Here is a 17,622-nt window from a genome sequence, read left to right as displayed (position 1 = left end):
TGGAAATTTCCAGCGAACTCATTCATTCAAATTCTCTCACACTGTACCGTACGGAAGTCAGACGTTTAGGCGCCTTTTTATATTTTACTAAAGTCAGTGGTTTACAGTCGCTTTAAAGGGTAAGTTTTCTTTTTTTTTTCCAACAAACAAAATTTAGGGACACGATTTTCCTGAAAATTGTTATTGTTTAAATCCTTCTTGTTGATTTAAAGTTGATTAGCTTCTAAGCTAACGTGTTAGCATAAAGGCTAATCGTTCACATTCATCGTTTCCATGGAACCGGCTAATATTATTCGGCAGTGTTTGTGTAATTTCGCGTACACAAGCCCTCCTAGCCTGTTACAAATCGTTCTTGAATGTTTCTCAGGTAATATTAATGATTCGACGGCGTAGGTAAATGCTTCCCGTTTGCTAGCTGACAGCCGTTGGCCTGTGAGGTCAGTTATAGGCGCCTTGTGTCGCCTGCAGGCAAAAGGGGGTTGTCTATTTGAGAAATATTTTGTTAACAAATAGCCTGCGATTTGTTTGGGGCTTTTCATGTCGTCTTATTTCATCGCCGTAACTATTAAACCCTTGGATTTATGCATTATTTAAAAGTATATAGCAAAAAAAAATGTATATTTAACGGCTTAAGGAACTGAAGCTGTATTGGATTTGTTTCGTGTGTCGAGTGACTCGATCATGTATCTACAATCAGCTCATAATGATGATGAACGAGGCTGTATCTATTTCTAGCTGGCCTGAGATTCCTATGCACAGCCTTCCTGCCATTCATCACGCGGTTAGTTTAGCTGTGTGAGTGAGAGTATTTACCAACACGGTTTAATGATCAATTCTCCTGTCTAATTTCAGGTCCGCACACATTTCAGAAGTAATCAAGCAATTCACTAACTTCTATCTACCAGTTATCCACTTTACCGATTGTTCATCATGTCTAAGCAGCAGATCAGGTATGTGGTTTTTTTTGTTTTTTTTTCTTTCCCAGCATGCCATGACTTGTATTTTAAGCACCGCTGTGTTTTATCATGTGATTTGTTTGACTCTGCTTCTTCTTCTTCTTGCTTTTCTGCTCAGCCTTCCTGCCAAGTTCATCAATGGTGGTATTGCTGGACTTGTTGGTGTCACTTGTGTATTCCCCATTGACCTAGCTAAGACTCGACTCCAGAACCAGAGACATGGTCAACAGGTCTACAAAAACATGTAAGCAAACCTATCTCTTGGTTTTTCTTGTTATTCCAGTTTATGTAAGTGTTTTAGGCTGTGGCCCTCTTCTCTCCCATGGTGAGGACACTATTGCCATGGGGCCACATCATCTTATATTCAGGATCTATTGTAGCCACTTCCTGTTGTCCAATGACCGACGACTTTGTGTTTTTAGCCCTGAGTGTTTCATTCACACCAATATCAGTGGTTACTCTCATCGGAATGTGTAGAAGCTTTGAAGAGTCCTGCATATTGTCATTTGTAGGGTAAGCATTGACCATGTTGGGACTTGGATTACTGAATACAGTTGTTTGACCTAGTTTTCTTTTTTTTCTTGTCTTTTCTTAGGATGGATTGTCTAGTCAAAACCGTGCGATCTGAGGGGTATTTTGGCATGTACAGAGGTAAGAGTAATTCTATATTGAGTGTTTCATTATGTGGCTCATTCTAACAACAAATGATTGTGGACGTTAAGCTATGAGCATATGTCTTCTACTCTGACATTTAAGCTGTGCTTGAATCCACTTGCCTGTGGTTCATGACCACAGAACTGGTTAACTAGATATGCTACAAGCATTAGTTAGCATTAGGGAAAAAATAACTTTCACAGTGGTTGGTAAGATGGATCTCTTTAGCGAAAATGCATGCCTCTTTGTAAATATACAAGCCACAATTGTACAGTGGCTACCTAGTAAATGTGCTGCACTTAATTACCAGTTAATTTGTAGACTTCTCATCTACATTGACATAAAATCTATTGGAATTTTTTTTACATGGTAGTTCTGGAATAAACTGAACTGTAGGTAACAGAACTTTGAGCATAACAGCCCATGTTTATATTGGGTTGCCGCTTGATGTAAGGAATGCTGTTTGTTTGCATCTGTGTTTTTTCATGTTACAGACATGGGTCCCCCCTGGGATAGTGAAGGCTAGCCGATTAAGGCGCAGCCACGCTGGAGGCAAATCATTTATCATGGTTCTGTCCACTCTGCTCTATTACAATTAGGCACAAAGTTTTTTTTTGTTGTTGTTGTTATTGAATAAGTATAGTTCCTTTGTTTTGTTTTCTTCATAGCCTCTGAATTTCTGTAGACTTTCATTTTGTCTATTACTAACTCTTTGGGCATGTACTGTAAAATTACATGCCTCTCTAACCATCTTGTGATATCACTTTTGGTTTTCTACACTTCTCTCCCATGAATACACATTATCTGCCCCTATCCCTTGCATTTTAAGAGGGCTATTGAAATAGAAACTATTTTCTTACTCTTCCTTTATGCCTGCTTTTTACTCTACTCATAACACTTTTTTCTTCTTTTTTTTTTATTTTATTAATTAATTAATTTTTTTTTGTAATTGTTCTTATTTACTTTTTTTAATGCCTTTTTTTTAAATTGTATTAAAATCTCTATTTTTATTTATACATAGTATGGTTCTGTCTTTGGTATGATGTTGGTGGGGAATGGGAGCTCTGTGAAATGCAAGTAAATCTTGCTACTTTTTTGGCTAATCTGCTGTGTTTTTGTCTTTTAGGTGCTGCAGTTAATCTTGCTCTTGTCACACCTGAAAAGGCCATCAAGCTGGCAGCCAATGACCTCTTTCGTCAACACCTTTCCAAAGATGGGTATGTAATGCTTTAGAAAATTCTAACACAGTTTTATATAGAAGTATTTATTATTATTTTACATACAGCCTCCCTTAACTTGTATTTACAAAGAACTTTCTGTGTTACAGGAAGGGTTTGTCGGTGTTTAAAGAAATGTTAGCAGGCTGTGGTGCAGGCATGTGCCAAGTCATCATTACTACTCCTATGGAGATGCTGAAAATTCAGCTACAGGATGCTGGAAGACTAGGTAAGCTATACACTTATTAGTGTATGGAAAATTAGTGTAAAATAAATTAGAAATTATATTTAATATTCTTGTTCTGCTTGCAGCTGCCCAGCAGAGAATGCCTGGTATCCTGGTTCCCAGTAAGCTGGCTCAGACAAACACGCTGCTGAGCCGATCCTATAATGTCATGCCGAGCTCTGCTGCTCAAACCATTTCTGCAACACAAATTGCCAAAGAGCTGCTACACACCAAGGGCATCCAAGGTTTATATAAAGGGCTGGGAGCAACACTCATGAGGTAAGCACGTGTGTGTGTGTGTGTGTGTGTACTAGATGTACATTTTAGTACATGGTTTTAAGAATCTCAATTTCTCAGCACCGTGTGATATTTTGGTGTGGTTATCTTCTTTTTGCCTTCAGAGATGTGCCGTTCTCTGTTGTCTACTTTCCTCTTTTTGCTAACATTAACCGCTTGGGTAAGCGCTCTGGAGATGATGTGGTGCCATTCTATTGGTCGTTCATGGCTGGCTGTCTAGCTGGTTCAACTGCTGCAGTGGCGGTTAACCCATGTGATGGTGAGTAAGGGTTTTTTTTTTTTGTGTGTGTGTGGGTTTCTATTTCCTGCTTCTATACAAGCTCATTTCCTGTTTGTATGTTTCAGTGATAAAAACCAGACTTCAATCTTTGAGCAAAGGCACTAATGAGGAGACCTACAATGGAGTGGTTGACTGTGTGAGGTGAGGATACAAACCACTAATGCTTCTAATATTCACTTGTTCATATTACACTGGTTTGTATTTGGAGAACATTAACAGAACTTTCTAGGTTAAAGTTAGAAATTAACTTGAATATAATTGTAAAGACCATTGATCAATTCTGCTCATTTTAAACTTGAAAGAAAATGTTGACTTCCTCTTAGTCTCAAGGTTTTAGTAAGAGAAAGGGAAATTGTTTGTAATTCTTGTTTTGCTGTCTGATTGCAGCTGCTTGTACTAGTTTAATTAGCTGTGGCTGACTCTTGTTTCGCTTTTGTTTTTATAGCAAGATCATGAAGAAAGAAGGACCCTCTGCTTTCCTGAAGGGGGCAGGCTGCAGGGCGCTTGTCATTGCACCTCTATTTGGCATTGCTCAAGTTATGTATTTTGTTGGAGTTGGTGAATTCATTCTGAGCCAAAGGTCATTTAACCTCCTGTCTCCATAAGCAAGCCAGAATTGCTGCAAATGAACCTGTTCTGGGGACATGAGACACAATCAAACATAAATACTAGTTAGATTGACAGCTCTGCTGTTTTGTTTCCTGAGGCAGTTTCTGACCTAACTGCACTTCCCGTCTGGTCTGCTCACTCAACTGTGTCCACGGCCAACATTTTGCACTTGTAAGGGCTTCTGCAGGAGGTGAGATGGTGCTCAACATCCTTCTAGAAGGATCTGTAAGTGATTCCCCTCAGTGAGGGAGGATGGTGTCACTATCAAGGCACTATCACCAAATTGACTTCCTTTTTGTGTAGTGTCTGTTTTGTCAGTCATTTATTTTTGTGTTTTGATGAATTGATGCATCATTGTACTATTGGTCAGCGCCCCACCCCATATACATATACATTTCATAAAGTATGGCATTGAATTGTTCTGTACAATTTTGTGGATCAGATGAATATCATATGGTAATATCATATCATATGGCGTGTGCTGTGGCGTGAACGACTCATGATGGAGATAACTGTACCTAAAGCAAACCATAACACACTCTAGTTTTATTCCTTTTAATCACTAAAGTGACCTACACGTGTTAGTGGTGTTTTTGTTTGTTTTTTTTTTTGTTGGTTGGTTGGTTTTCTTCCTCCTTTTCACCCTTGTTATGCACTAAACAATTCCCATAGGTAATTGTGCTGCCATAATGGTAAATGGTTCCATCACATGTTGGAGTAAAAGAAACAAACTATGGTGCAAATACCATGGCACATTCTCTGGAATACGTTAATTTAAAGTAAATAACATGGGAATGCAGCATACCAGAGTAAAATGATTCTGATTGTACAGAATGTGTAACTATAAAGTAAATAGTATTACTAGAATAATGTCAATTGTGAAGATCATGAAATGCCTGTGTGGTTTACATTCATTAGATGAACTGTTCTGTTGAATGTTTCAGAATGACCCAGAGGGTAATGTATGGTTTGGTGTAAACTGTATACCTTTTATAAATTATGCAGTGTTTTTTTTTTTTTAATTAATCAGCATAGTCATAATGAAACATTTTGAGCAAATGTTATGGTTTATCATTTCACATGTAGGTTCAATTTGTACTGTGATATTTACAAAACACTCAAATAAACTGGAAGTAGCCAAGAGAAGGCTTTTGATTATATTTTATTTTTTTTGTAGCAGTTCATATTTAAACATTTGTACAAAACACATGCCATGAAATTTGTGATTATTTGTTGTGCTTTTGACACCAGTCAAACTCAATAGTACCCTGTTTGAAGTATGAAGTATTACCCAAGAAGTTCAAAATGTTCTGTGAGAAATATATGCAACTAAATATTTTATTACATTTCACATTCATAGCATAGGTAGGAAAGGCATGTGCCATACTGAATGTGTGGTTAAATACACAATGAGGTATCAGTTACCCCAATTTGCGCTCATTTAAATAAAGAACTGATAGTATGATTACTCACACAAAGCTGAGTTTAATCATTCATATATATTTATCTATGAAAAAGGGGGCAGTGCTGATGCATTCATGAAAGAACACATTACAATAATGGACTGACAGTTTACCAGGGCAATGGATTTTTCACACTGTACATACAAGCAACATTGCAGTTTTGTGTCACACCACTCGATACTGTGCTGTTGCAGTCATCTTCAAATCCTGATTTTGAAATACCACAGCATAAACTTCAGATAGGAACATAAACCAATCACAAACTGCCTAAATGTTTACAGAGCATTACTCAAAACCTAAAAACATGACTACAGCTAATATGGAATACATTTGCACACCAAATAACATTCCAAGGCATTAACCGAAAGCAAGCAGTACACACATTTACATTACCAGTCCTTGTAATGCATAGTAGTAAGAAAGAAGAAAAGAAAAAAAAAGTTGCCTAAACGTCTCTGCTTGGTAAAGTCTAAACTCATACAAATCAGATTGTAATCATAACTCGTTTGCTTAATAACTAAATAATATAAGGGTGTGTTAATTTAGTCACACTTTCAAACCATACAGTGGTGAATCATTACAGACAAATACAATTAAACAAAGAATGAAAACAGAATTAGAATTAGCTACATCTTACATTACTCTATGTTGAGCCTTATGTTGAGGAGTTGGCTCAGTGAGGTCAGGACAGGGGATTCAGGACAGATGCATGAAGTAGGAAACCTGTGAGCATCTATATGACTTCCCTGTTGCTCCGAATACCACAACATAGAACCATACTGAAGATCATTTCAATTACCTGTACACAAAAACCGTAATATGTTAGAATAACACACATTGCATGCCACACACCCTTAAAACTATATTCAGGCAGTTCCATGTACGCACCATGATTCCTGCAATGCCAATACCCACATATCCAATGATGAAAAGTTTCTCATTGAAAAATTCCTTTATGGCTTGTCTGCAGTCCTGTGAAAAATAAAATGATGGTTAAGATATTTCTTAAGGTTAAGAGTTTCTTTCTTAATTAAATATGTTCCTCTGACTTTCATATAAGGCCCTGAGAGGGTGCTATAACACTGTTCATTATGAAGTGACACAGAGAGACTGAGGATTGACATGTCTGTCCAGCTGATACAAAATATATATATTTATATTTATATACAGAATATATATCTGTATTTATACTTATATTTATAAGTCCATATATATTTATAAGTTATTTATAAGTAATATATACTTATATATATATTATATATAATATATATATTCATATATCGGGGCACGGTGGCTTAGTGGTTAGCATGTTTGCCTCACACCTCCAGGGTTGGGGGTTCGATTCCCACCTCCGCCTTGTGTGTGTGGAGTTTGCATGTTCTCCTCGTGCCTCGGGGGTTTCCTCCGGGTACTCCGGTTTCCTCCCACGGTCCAAAGACATGCATGGTAGGTTGATTGGCATCTCTGGAAAATTGTCTGTAGTGTGTGATTGCGTGAGTGAATGAGAGTGTGCCCTGCGATGGGTTGGCACTCCGTCCAGGGTGTATCCTGCCTTGATGCCCGATGACGCTGTTCTCTCTATATTTAACCACCATACATGCTTCTCCCATCCTCTGGGTTCTGTGCTGAACTTCTTTTCATTTCATATCCCAGTACTCATTGTCTCAATACCTAATAATGGTCAACGCTGCCGTCTGCTGGACTTTATGACAGCTAATTTACACACTTACACACACACACACACACACACACACTCACACATTATATATATATATATAAAAATGTCTTTTATGTGATCCTGTCCCAAGAACATGGAGTGGTAATAGACCTTGAATGGGATGCAAGTCCATCACGGGGCATTAAGCACACATACATACAATCCTTCAGACAGAGGAGAAATTTATCTATGCCAATTCACCTCCTCACATGTTTTTACAGGTGGAAGGAAAGTGGAGAACCTGAAGGAAACCCAAGTGGACATAGGGAGAACATAAGAAGCTCCACAGCAACATTCACCTGACGCCACAATCAAAGCTGGGACCCTGGAGTCGTCAGGTGGTAATGATTCAAATCTTATTGAATCTTTTTTTTCTTATTGAATTTTAATTTCTAATTGTAAGATCCACAAAATATTTTATGGCAAAGCAAGCTCACTTCATCAGCTGGAAAAAAGTCCATGAATTATTTCAGGCCCAATAATTATTTCGCAGTACTTTTTTTTTGTTCAAATAAAATTGTTCTCAACTATGTTTTACTTAACACCATTTTAACTTACATATTTTTTTAAATAAATAAAAATAGGTTATAAGAAATATTTTTTTTCTTTCATGGATTCAAACATAATGATAGCATCTGATGGAACAATTTAAGATCTATTAAATGGATTTCTAAATACTAATAAAATACAACAAGAATAACATCATAAAACTGTACCTTGCTATTTACAGGGCATGGAAAGTCATCAGATTTGATCTCTGAGCCTTTACAGCAATCAAGCTATAAAAGACAAACACAAGAAATGCAGCGAGTAATCCTAAAATAAGGACAGCTACAGTAGTAGTTTAAGAATAAATGATAGACCTACAATATCATGGTAAATGCGGTAGATTGTGGTGCTGTTTTCATTGACAGAGGTATTGTAGAAGTTTTGAACCTCCGTGATAATCTGAAAAGACAGAGCATCAATTTATGGCGTTACATATCATCAGCATCTATACTCACAGCACTGCTGAGTTGAAGAAATTACCTCATCTTTGTGCAAGAAGCCAAAAACTCCTGCAGCCACTTCTGCAGCAAAAATGATCAGCACACAGGAAAAGAACTAAAAAACAGACAAGAGCTAATTTTAGTTTACTGTAGGATGTTACCATAATTTTTTCCGAATTTGATCATATGCCAAATCCCTTGTGCTAGCTAACTAAAACCATATAGGGTCAGGACTAGCGCATTTGCTTCAAAACACATGTAGCCAACAGTTCATTCTACATCACAGGGCACATAACACACTTACAACTCACATCAAGAAACACACTATTTGCCATTGCATACACAAGGTCACAGCCAGCCAAGATTGTCTAGTGGCTCAAGTGTTTAGTGACTGACAGAGGAATCTCACACTCACTAATCTCATCCAGACTTCTAGCCACGTTTGCATAAATAAAAAACATTTCTGCATTGCAAACTCTAGACTGGTTGAGGTCAGTGGAGCGGTACAAGGCTCTTACCCACCAGTCCCAGTAGACACTGTGACTCCCTCACTGCTCCACAGCAACCAAAGAAACCCACGAGCATCATGATTCCTCCTGCTCCAATCAAAATGTACACAGCTGGAAACAGAAAAGAGAGACAAGGTAGCTGGAAACCTTACAGTAGTACATTTACAAGAGTTTCTTAAAATTTCCTTTCCATACATACATTTATGCAATTCAAAATCTCACCAGAAGTCGGCAGCAATAGGACATTTCTACATGTTCTGTGCATGTTTATGCTACAGTGGAGTAGCATATATTTCAGTTTGGGACAGGGCAAAAATGTTATTTGCTGAAAATTGATAGCAATACTGCCTCAAAAACTATGTATGAAAAAAAAACAGTGTAAAACAGTTATTTATGATATTCATTTGAGACAGACCAAGACCAGTCAGACTACATCCAAATTCAAACTTGGTGTGGCCAGCTCATAAATGTTAAAATATTTAACTATGAAAAACCTAATTTTAAAGGGCCTAATTTTAGTTAATTCTTTTTTACTGATATTTCCTCTCTTGGAACATTTCATCCATGAAATATTCAAATGCTTAAAAAAAAAGGTAAAAACCAAAAGGTGATGAGAAATTTAAAAAGAGGAACAAAAACATCTGGCTATCTTAGCCAATGACAAATTATATTCCATTATAAATAGGCACATAATTACCCACATAATTCTACCAGGTGTTTGTGGTGATGTCTGTCTGTAAAAATGGATATCTTTTTTTCAACTTGAATGACAAGAAGGCAGAATGAGTTTCAGTTTAAATAATATGTACTTCCCTTTGCATAAATAAACCTTTTCACCAGGGACCATAAAGTGCACAAGTATAGTAGCAGCAGTGAGTCTGTTGATCTAAACCATGCTACAGGCTGCTGGTGTATGTAAAACAGGGATCCTCACAGCAAAGGCAACACAAAGCAAACAAAAATAGTCAAAGGCCCTTATCAACCCAGCCAAAGACAGAGAGCAACATAAACCAGTCTTTGTGTACACAACACACTCGATTAATACGGTCAACACAAGCTTCTCCTTTGATTACAGCCACACCCTTATATCCTAGAGTGTTTTCTAACCTATTCACATTTACAATATCTTCCAGCTCCCGACACACCTCTGAACCAAGGCTTCAGAACAGAATCAGGCTGGTTGCAACTAATTACAGGGGTCAAATTTTAGACAAATGAAAATCTTAGATATTACAAAAGCAAAATTACCAAAAACAAACTTTCTTCAATTGATTTCTTTATTTTAATTACTGCATTTCTTAAATTTTAAAATATTTCATTTTGAAGCATTATATTTCTTTCATTGTTCAAGTCATTCTAAATAAGCAAACCTGCTGCACATTATCCCCTCTGCCATGACCACATCCTGCCCATAGCAACAATTCTCTCTTGAGGACACTTAAGGACTGCTTTGAAGACACCGTTGCTAGGATGGCATCAACTCTATAAATACAACCCCTTGCCATCATCTGCATAGAATTTCAGCCTGACATCAACCATAATTAGTGATGAAAATCCAAACTAAATACCTTTAAGGAGTGTGAAATTCACACAAGTATATCTACCTTAGTGAAAATGTTTTCCAACAATTCAAGCAAGAACAGCAAAAACATCTCAGCTGGAGGTATATGAAAAAGAGGCAAGGTCGTTTTCTCTACATTTGCTGGCTGCCGAGAAAGGGCTTCATCACCTTCACTCCCTATTCTAATTAAAACTCAGGGGAGGCGCTGAGCTGTTGTTTTGCTTTAGACATGATGAAGGAGAGAAAAAGGAGTCCACTGTGAGCATAAAAGCTGAAAACACCTCTCTTCAGTTCCTGACTGCCACAGGGATAGAAAACTTGGCACTAGAAGCGGCCACCATTTTAGCCTATATAAACACTGCTCACAGAAGATAAACAGTTCTTCACTGCACATAGCCAGAACAATTTATGATGATTTTTTTAATACTCAAATGTGGTAGGAATTACCTGCGAGTCCTTTAAAAAAGTATAAATATTAGTCTGTGTCAGTAACATGACACCTTTGTATATTTTAATAGCACAATGAGCTCCATAGCAAACAGGTGACCAAATGGAAAAACACCTGGGAGGAATGTTGTGTCATCATGCAAGACCTTTCAAGTTTGTCTTGACAGAGTCAGTTCTTGGTAACTTATACACCATCTGAAATGTATGGCGCAATCAGTATGCCAATGCAATATCAGAATCAGAATCAGAATCAGGTTTATTGGCCAAGTGTGTTGACACACACAAGGAATTTGGTTCCAGCTGTTCTACTATCTACTAGTTTCCTAATTAAAATGAATGAAAGTCTGCAAATGTATCACAGTAAAGTAAACCTAAACATTCCACACTCACATTACACTAAGCTACCATTTGTTACCATGTGCCACTTCAGTTCATAAGAATAAAGACATACATTACTACATCATTTTATTTTGAGAAATAAAGCTATTTAAATATAAATATGATGATTAACATTATCAGTGTTATGCTGTTTTAATGGTTGAGTAACAAAAATGTTCTATTATTTGCTTTTCATTAAATAATAATGCTTCAAACAGCCATCAAGTTGTAGCATTTCCATCCAATTATCATCAGTAGTTGCTTGTCCTGGATCTGAAGTTTATCCTGGGAACGCTGAGTTGTGAGGAAGAAATAGTCCCTGCATGGGACTCAAGTCCATGTCATGGAAATGTTCACACAGACATTCAATCTATCTACCAGCATGTATTGGTAGGTGGAGGGAACACACACAGACATAAGAGAACATATGAACCTTTACACAGTCAGTAACCCATGCACGGGATTTTACCCAGGACCACAGAACTGTGACGGGGAAAACTACCCACTGCACCAGTGTAGCACATTTGATAAATATACTACTTACGATATACACAATAAGTTACTCATGCTTAGATTATTTAGCTCAATCTTTTCATAATTGTTGGCACCAATTTCTCATGCACTGACTAATAACTACTCCCAATCTTTTTACCTATATAATCATACGTTACCACAACATTTTTCCTTTAAAAGTAAAAGGTTATAAATTTTAACGTTCCTGTAATTATAACACTTTACACCCTCACCCAGAACTACCCTGATCTTTAAATAAAATAATATATAATAAAATAAAAAACAAAAAACATGTATCTTCAGTTTCACATCTCAATATTATTTTTATATGTCAGCCTGATTTGTACAGAATACAGAAGTGAATCTGCCATCCGCAGCTTACAACAAGCCTGTCTCTGTATTTAGATATCATAAAGACATGTGAACATAAAACTAGTCTAAAACAACCTCTTTTCAACTTGAAAACTAATAGACCACAGATCAAGATTTATGAGGTAAGTGGATGGAGGTCCATGGCCCCATGGCTCAAGCTCAGCAGTCCTCTGTTCCTCTGAGAGGGTGCCAAGGAGAGTCAATAAGAAAATGAACCCATTGTAACTCACAAGGCACCGCTATGTGTAATGTCCTTTGAGAAATACCCTTTAGCCATTATCCGGATTTATAAGTGTCCCATTCATTATGCTTGAGCCCAGTATTGACCCCCTTTATTCCCCATTAAAGCAGCTCTGCCATACAGTAAAACAGTCCTGTCATTATATATGCATCATTTCTCAGATTCAGCAGCAGGTCATGATGAACTTGCTAAGCTAAATCTGGCCCTTTAAGCCAAGTGTGAACAAGTGTGTGTGTGTGTGTGTGTGTGTGTGTGTGTGTGTGTGGTGCCATGCAATGGACTGGCATCCCATCCAGGGTGTCAGTAAATCTGGTAGCCTACTGCAAGTCATTTGGATTTCTGAAAGTTTAAGGTTGTTCAAAAAGCCAAAAATCAACAGGAGTGAGGAGTTGTGGGAAGATGGCATTAACAGGTACAGATTAAAGGGAAGAGTTAGTTCATTGGTGGTGCTTTTTGGACACGCATAGATTTGGAAGTTAATCTGAAGATAGGGGCCAGTGCATGATACAAAAAAGACAATTGAAATGTAATTATCATGAAGCCGGTCTGCAAAATGTTGGTATCAATGACCTCTTTAGTTAACACTATTTCACCCCAGTGAAAGTCTAGTCAGTAATGGAAGACATTTCAACCTGTGATTCAGTAGATTTCTGTAAGTCTAATGGGGTGCAGCTCCTTGTTCTCTGATAACTATACTGGCAACAACATGATGTTAACTCTTTGAGAAACAATGAGGTGCCTCGTGATCTGACAACACCAAGGTTGAATTAGGATGTCTTGACCCATTTTACAATTTATATCTCATTCTTAGCTAATAAACTGTATGCCCAATAAAATCCCCACTTAATCCCATGAAATCTTAGTAGAAGGTCTACAGATACACGATATACGTCACTATGTTATTGTGTTATATCAGAAAATTCTTTTTCATTCGGCATAACATTTTGATTAGAAAAATCTTTCATGTAAAAGTTGTATGGTACTCACCAAAAAAGAAGGTTTCTGGAGCTCCATCTACTCTCAGTAATGAGGCTGTACTAGTATTAAACCTTAGCCACAGTCCCACTGCTAACACCAAAGAACCAGACAGCTGGACACAAAAAAGAGAAATGTTTATGGTTATCAGTTTGCAAACTGTATCATCTATCTTCCTTCTGACACTATTTATTAGACAAAATATGTATATTTGAAATATTTAAGCAAGTAAAATAAAAAGATACCTACTACCAACATGACACCTCAATCAGAGACAGACTAAAAAAAAAACACCTAAAATATCTTAATCTAGTGTCAATATTGGGATTATATTTCCTACCATTTACGGCAGTGTCATATCATACAAAAAAAATGTGGACAAACAATTTGACAATTGCATGAGTAATGCTAGCTACTGTAGTCGTATGCAAGACTATCGAGTTAACATCAACTTACACCATACCTGTATTGACATATTGTCATAAAAAAGCATATGCAGTGAAGCTGGGTGTAATGGAGCAACATGTAATGGATGACATGATATTTTATACTAATTTCCTGCGAGATGAGATTAACAGTATTCCCTAATCTCAGTGACCTCTTTAGCAGGATAATGAACCATGCGACACTGCAAACATTGTAAAGCAATGGTTTGAGGAATATGACAAAGCGTTCATGGTGTTGACTTGGATTCAAAATTCTCCAGATCTCAGTCTGATCGAGCATCTGTAGTATGTTCTGGACAAATAAGTCTATACCATTGAGGTCACCTAAAACTTACAGGATATAAATGATCTGCTGCTAAGGTTTTGGTGCCAGATACCACAACACACCTTCAGAGGTCTTGTGGAGTCCAGGCCTAAAAAGGTCAGAGCTGTTATATCAACAGAATGGGGGACCTATAGAATATTACACAGGTGGGTTTAATGTTATGGCTTAACTGTGTATACACAGTACACACACTTAGAGTGCTGAACATCTGTGCATCTGGTCATTCATGCTGTTTTCTAATACTTTAGTCATGTAGCAGTAGGGCAATGCATAAAATCATGCAAATACTAGCCAAGACCATCGGTTTGTTCAATCCTCAATCTAGCCCATCTGGCACCAACAACCATGTCATTGTTAAAATCACAGAAATCTGCAATAGAAAAGATAAGTGCAATGTTGTTTAAACAAAATGAAACCTAATATTATTACAGTGTTTACTAATGACAAGCAGTTAAATTACATTTACATTCAAAACTCTTAGTTCTCCATCAACCTCTTAAAGTTCTTTAGTCATAAAAATCCTGATGTGGGGACTGCAAAAAGATTTTTGTTAAATGTTTTCTGGCTCCAGTAGAATGGTAAAATGTTCTTCTCACCATATTTGTTTAGTCTGTCTGTGGGAAGTTTTTTAAACGCATGTTCTTAACCAAAATGCACTTGGACTTTGTCTGCAGTGCTTCAAAACATAGCCTGCCTTATAATGTCAGTGAAATGGATTAGGCTTTAGACTGTTTTTTGACCTAATAAGCTCCTGTGTTCCTAAAAGCCTGATAGGACACCAAACACCAAGAATACCATTTCGATAATTCCTCACGGAGTACAACTCAATCAATATTACCCTCAGCAAGGTGTAGCATTAAGAGTAAATGGGAAACCTCTCATAAGGTCATCCTGCCACTCCCCCACTGTCATCATCAACAGGCAGGCTGTGCCAGTCTCACAGAACTCTGCTGTCACTCCCGCTGGAACTCTCCAACCCTGGCATTCACCCCACCATGCTACTATGCCAAGTGGCCAGACAACAGTTCACTTCTCTACCATACATATTTCGAGACAAAGGCATTGCTGTCTATTGTTTAGACGTCAATACAGAGATAACCAATCACCCCAACATAATCCTCCATTACAGCATTCTTACACTGACCATTTGCGAAAATCTAACATCAAGCCAGAGAAAATAGGAGGAGCAGAATCTGAATAACGGATTTCCCCTGAATATATTGCACTGATCCATACAGTAAAGATTAGCCTCAAACTGTAAAAATAAACCCTACTAATATACATAATTAAACAATTATTCTTCAATAACATTTTCTTAATGTGTATGTAACCATGTAATGAAATGGTCAGTCCAGAGTCCTGATCAAATACCAAAAACCAAACTCTCAAAAATCCTTGGCAACATTGTTTTTGCTAAGAAACCCTCTAACTGGAAGAGACTTGAAGAAGAGTGGACCAAGATCATACCAGAGCAAGTGAGAAACTAGTGATGTCCTGTGGCTGTCACTCAAACAAGGGCCTCTACACATCCTACTATTTGTTGTAGTGCCTTGGTTATTTTGTAAAACATGCAAGTTTGAGCAATGAAGACTTTACATCTCTATTGTATATTTACACACACACACACACACACACACACACACACACACACACACACACACACACACACACAAGCGTGCACACATGAGCACACACACACACTAAAATAATACATGGAAAAGCTATCAGTAAACCTTAACTGAACCATGAAGTTTCCATTAGTCATAAGCAAAATAAAAGCTATTTTTTTTCTTGCTACATCACAACAGTCCACAGTTGGGTAAATCCCCTACTGTATTCCAGCAATACACTGCTTCATAAGTATTGACTAGATGTCTGTTGGCTAAGCATTAAGATTGGTAACTGACACCACAAAACAGTAAAATCTAAGGGAGATTCCAATTGATTCTGAAACCAAAACTACGAGCCATATTAAAGAACACTTGCTTTTAGAAGGTTGTTTAGCTGAATGTTAATTTTCAAAAAGCCAAACCCTAATATTTTATAAGCTTATATCCTTGGGATATTTACACAAATCACACAGGAATATTCCCAAATGATACATGATAAATGAACAATTAATGAACAAATTTTAGAACAAATCTGTAGGTAACAGAAGACACACAGATCCTATCAGAAATTACATTTCCATTTTAAAGCTATAAGAAAAGTACATCTTTAATAGACATTAATAAATTATAGGCTGCTTTTTCTTTCTTTTTTAACCATTTAATCTTCAGTCTTCCATCATTTAAACTTTTAAAATTTAATTAATGTTCAGTGAGATGCAGTTAAGCCATTTCGGTTGCATGATAATCTATTTATAGGCTTGAACATTTTTTTTTTAAATTTTTTAAAAAGACCCATTTGTGGGAACTGGCTGACTGTAATGACACCTATGCAGGAAATGTCACAATAAACTGACAGCCACCCATCAGGAAGGAAACTGTGCAAATAGACAGAAAATAGATGTTTTTCTTTGTTATACGGTTTATTCCTTGTCATAATGAAGTCGCAAGAAAGCTGTGAAGAAGCTCGGAGGAGGTCCTCATAAAGGTGCTTCACTGAGCTGGATTAATTCCCTGTGGTGAGTTATAGCGCCTAAAGTGCTGTTTTCACTTCATTCCAGTATTTGACTTTCACCTTAACAAAGTTGGTTGAAATTCAGCATTGGTGATTTTGCAGTGTTTGTTCAAAAAAATAATTTTATATATATATATACACATATATATACACATATATATATGTATATATATATATATATATATATATATATGTATATATGTATATCAGATTTTTGTCAGAATATATACTACAAATATAAACAAAATTAGTTACAAATTTCAAGCAGTTTGCACCTCAAAAATAAACAACTGAATGAACAGATACACAGTCATACAATCACATATCTTCTGTTACCAAACAACCAGGACTCCAATCAGCACAATGGGCTCAAAATCTGTTACCATTATTATTATTATTATTATTATTATTATTATTATTACACCTAATAGGAGGGTGAAATGAAGAGAAAATTATTTTTATGCTGCTTACAAACCTAAAATATCCCCTTGCTTAATAAACTAGATGAAAGATAGCTATGTGAATGTGAATGTGAATGTGATAAAGACTGATATGGACAGTGCATGAGGCTGTTAGTGTGGTGTAAATACACCTGTCATGTCTAACCTCATTCTCCTCTGTACCACTTTATTCCTTCTCAAATGGATTAGGAGTGAAAAACTCACCCAAAATATGAAGTTGAAGAAGAAAAGCAGGTATTTCACGCATTTCGTGCCTCCTTGCACTTTGCTCATTTTGCAGTTGTTTGCCTCGTGTGTCCTCTGTTTCGAATCTCACAGGGTTAATGTCCAACTCGCGAGAGAAGACATGGGGGAAATTTCACTG

General features: G+C 36.9%; 2 protein-coding genes across 5 annotated transcripts; one reads left to right on the top strand and one right to left on the bottom strand.

Annotated features, from left to right (window-relative positions):
• On the top strand, window positions 1-5,385 carry slc25a55a (solute carrier family 25 member 55a). 4 transcript variants are annotated; one of them, XM_060868076.1, is made up of 10 exons: window positions 1-119; window positions 853-950; window positions 1,075-1,200; window positions 1,552-1,607; window positions 2,737-2,827; window positions 2,938-3,056; window positions 3,140-3,332; window positions 3,455-3,609; window positions 3,696-3,771; window positions 4,076-5,385. In XM_060868076.1, the coding sequence occupies exons 2-10, from the start codon at window positions 931-933 to the stop codon at window positions 4,233-4,235; spliced, it is 996 nt and encodes a 331-aa protein (XP_060724059.1). In that variant the 5' UTR covers window positions 1-119; window positions 853-930; the 3' UTR covers window positions 4,236-5,385. The 4 variants fall into 4 exon arrangements, with proteins under 4 accessions (XP_060724059.1, XP_060724060.1, XP_060724061.1 ...); XM_060868077.1 differs by lacking the exon at window positions 1-119 and adding an exon at window positions 1,379-1,469; XM_060868078.1 differs by lacking the exons at window positions 1-119; window positions 853-950 and having other exon boundaries at window positions 1,116-1,200; window positions 2,105-2,827.
• On the bottom strand, window positions 5,386-17,622 carry tspan2a (tetraspanin 2a). The gene is made up of 8 exons (XM_060868080.1): window positions 17,463-17,622; window positions 13,417-13,519; window positions 8,931-9,028; window positions 8,449-8,523; window positions 8,287-8,367; window positions 8,136-8,198; window positions 6,591-6,674; window positions 5,386-6,501 (listed from the first exon to the last, which is right to left on the bottom strand). Exons 1-8 carry the CDS (start codon window positions 17,529-17,531, stop codon window positions 6,436-6,438), a joined length of 639 nt encoding a protein of 212 aa, XP_060724063.1. The 5' UTR covers window positions 17,532-17,622; the 3' UTR covers window positions 5,386-6,435.

This window comes from Tachysurus vachellii, chromosome 4 (assembly GCF_030014155.1).
Source record: "Tachysurus vachellii isolate PV-2020 chromosome 4, HZAU_Pvac_v1, whole genome shotgun sequence".
NCBI classification, from domain to species: domain Eukaryota; kingdom Metazoa; phylum Chordata; class Actinopteri; order Siluriformes; family Bagridae; genus Tachysurus; species Tachysurus vachellii.
The sequence above is the reverse complement of the archived record's forward strand: the minus strand, read 5'-3'. Positions and strand labels throughout refer to the sequence as shown.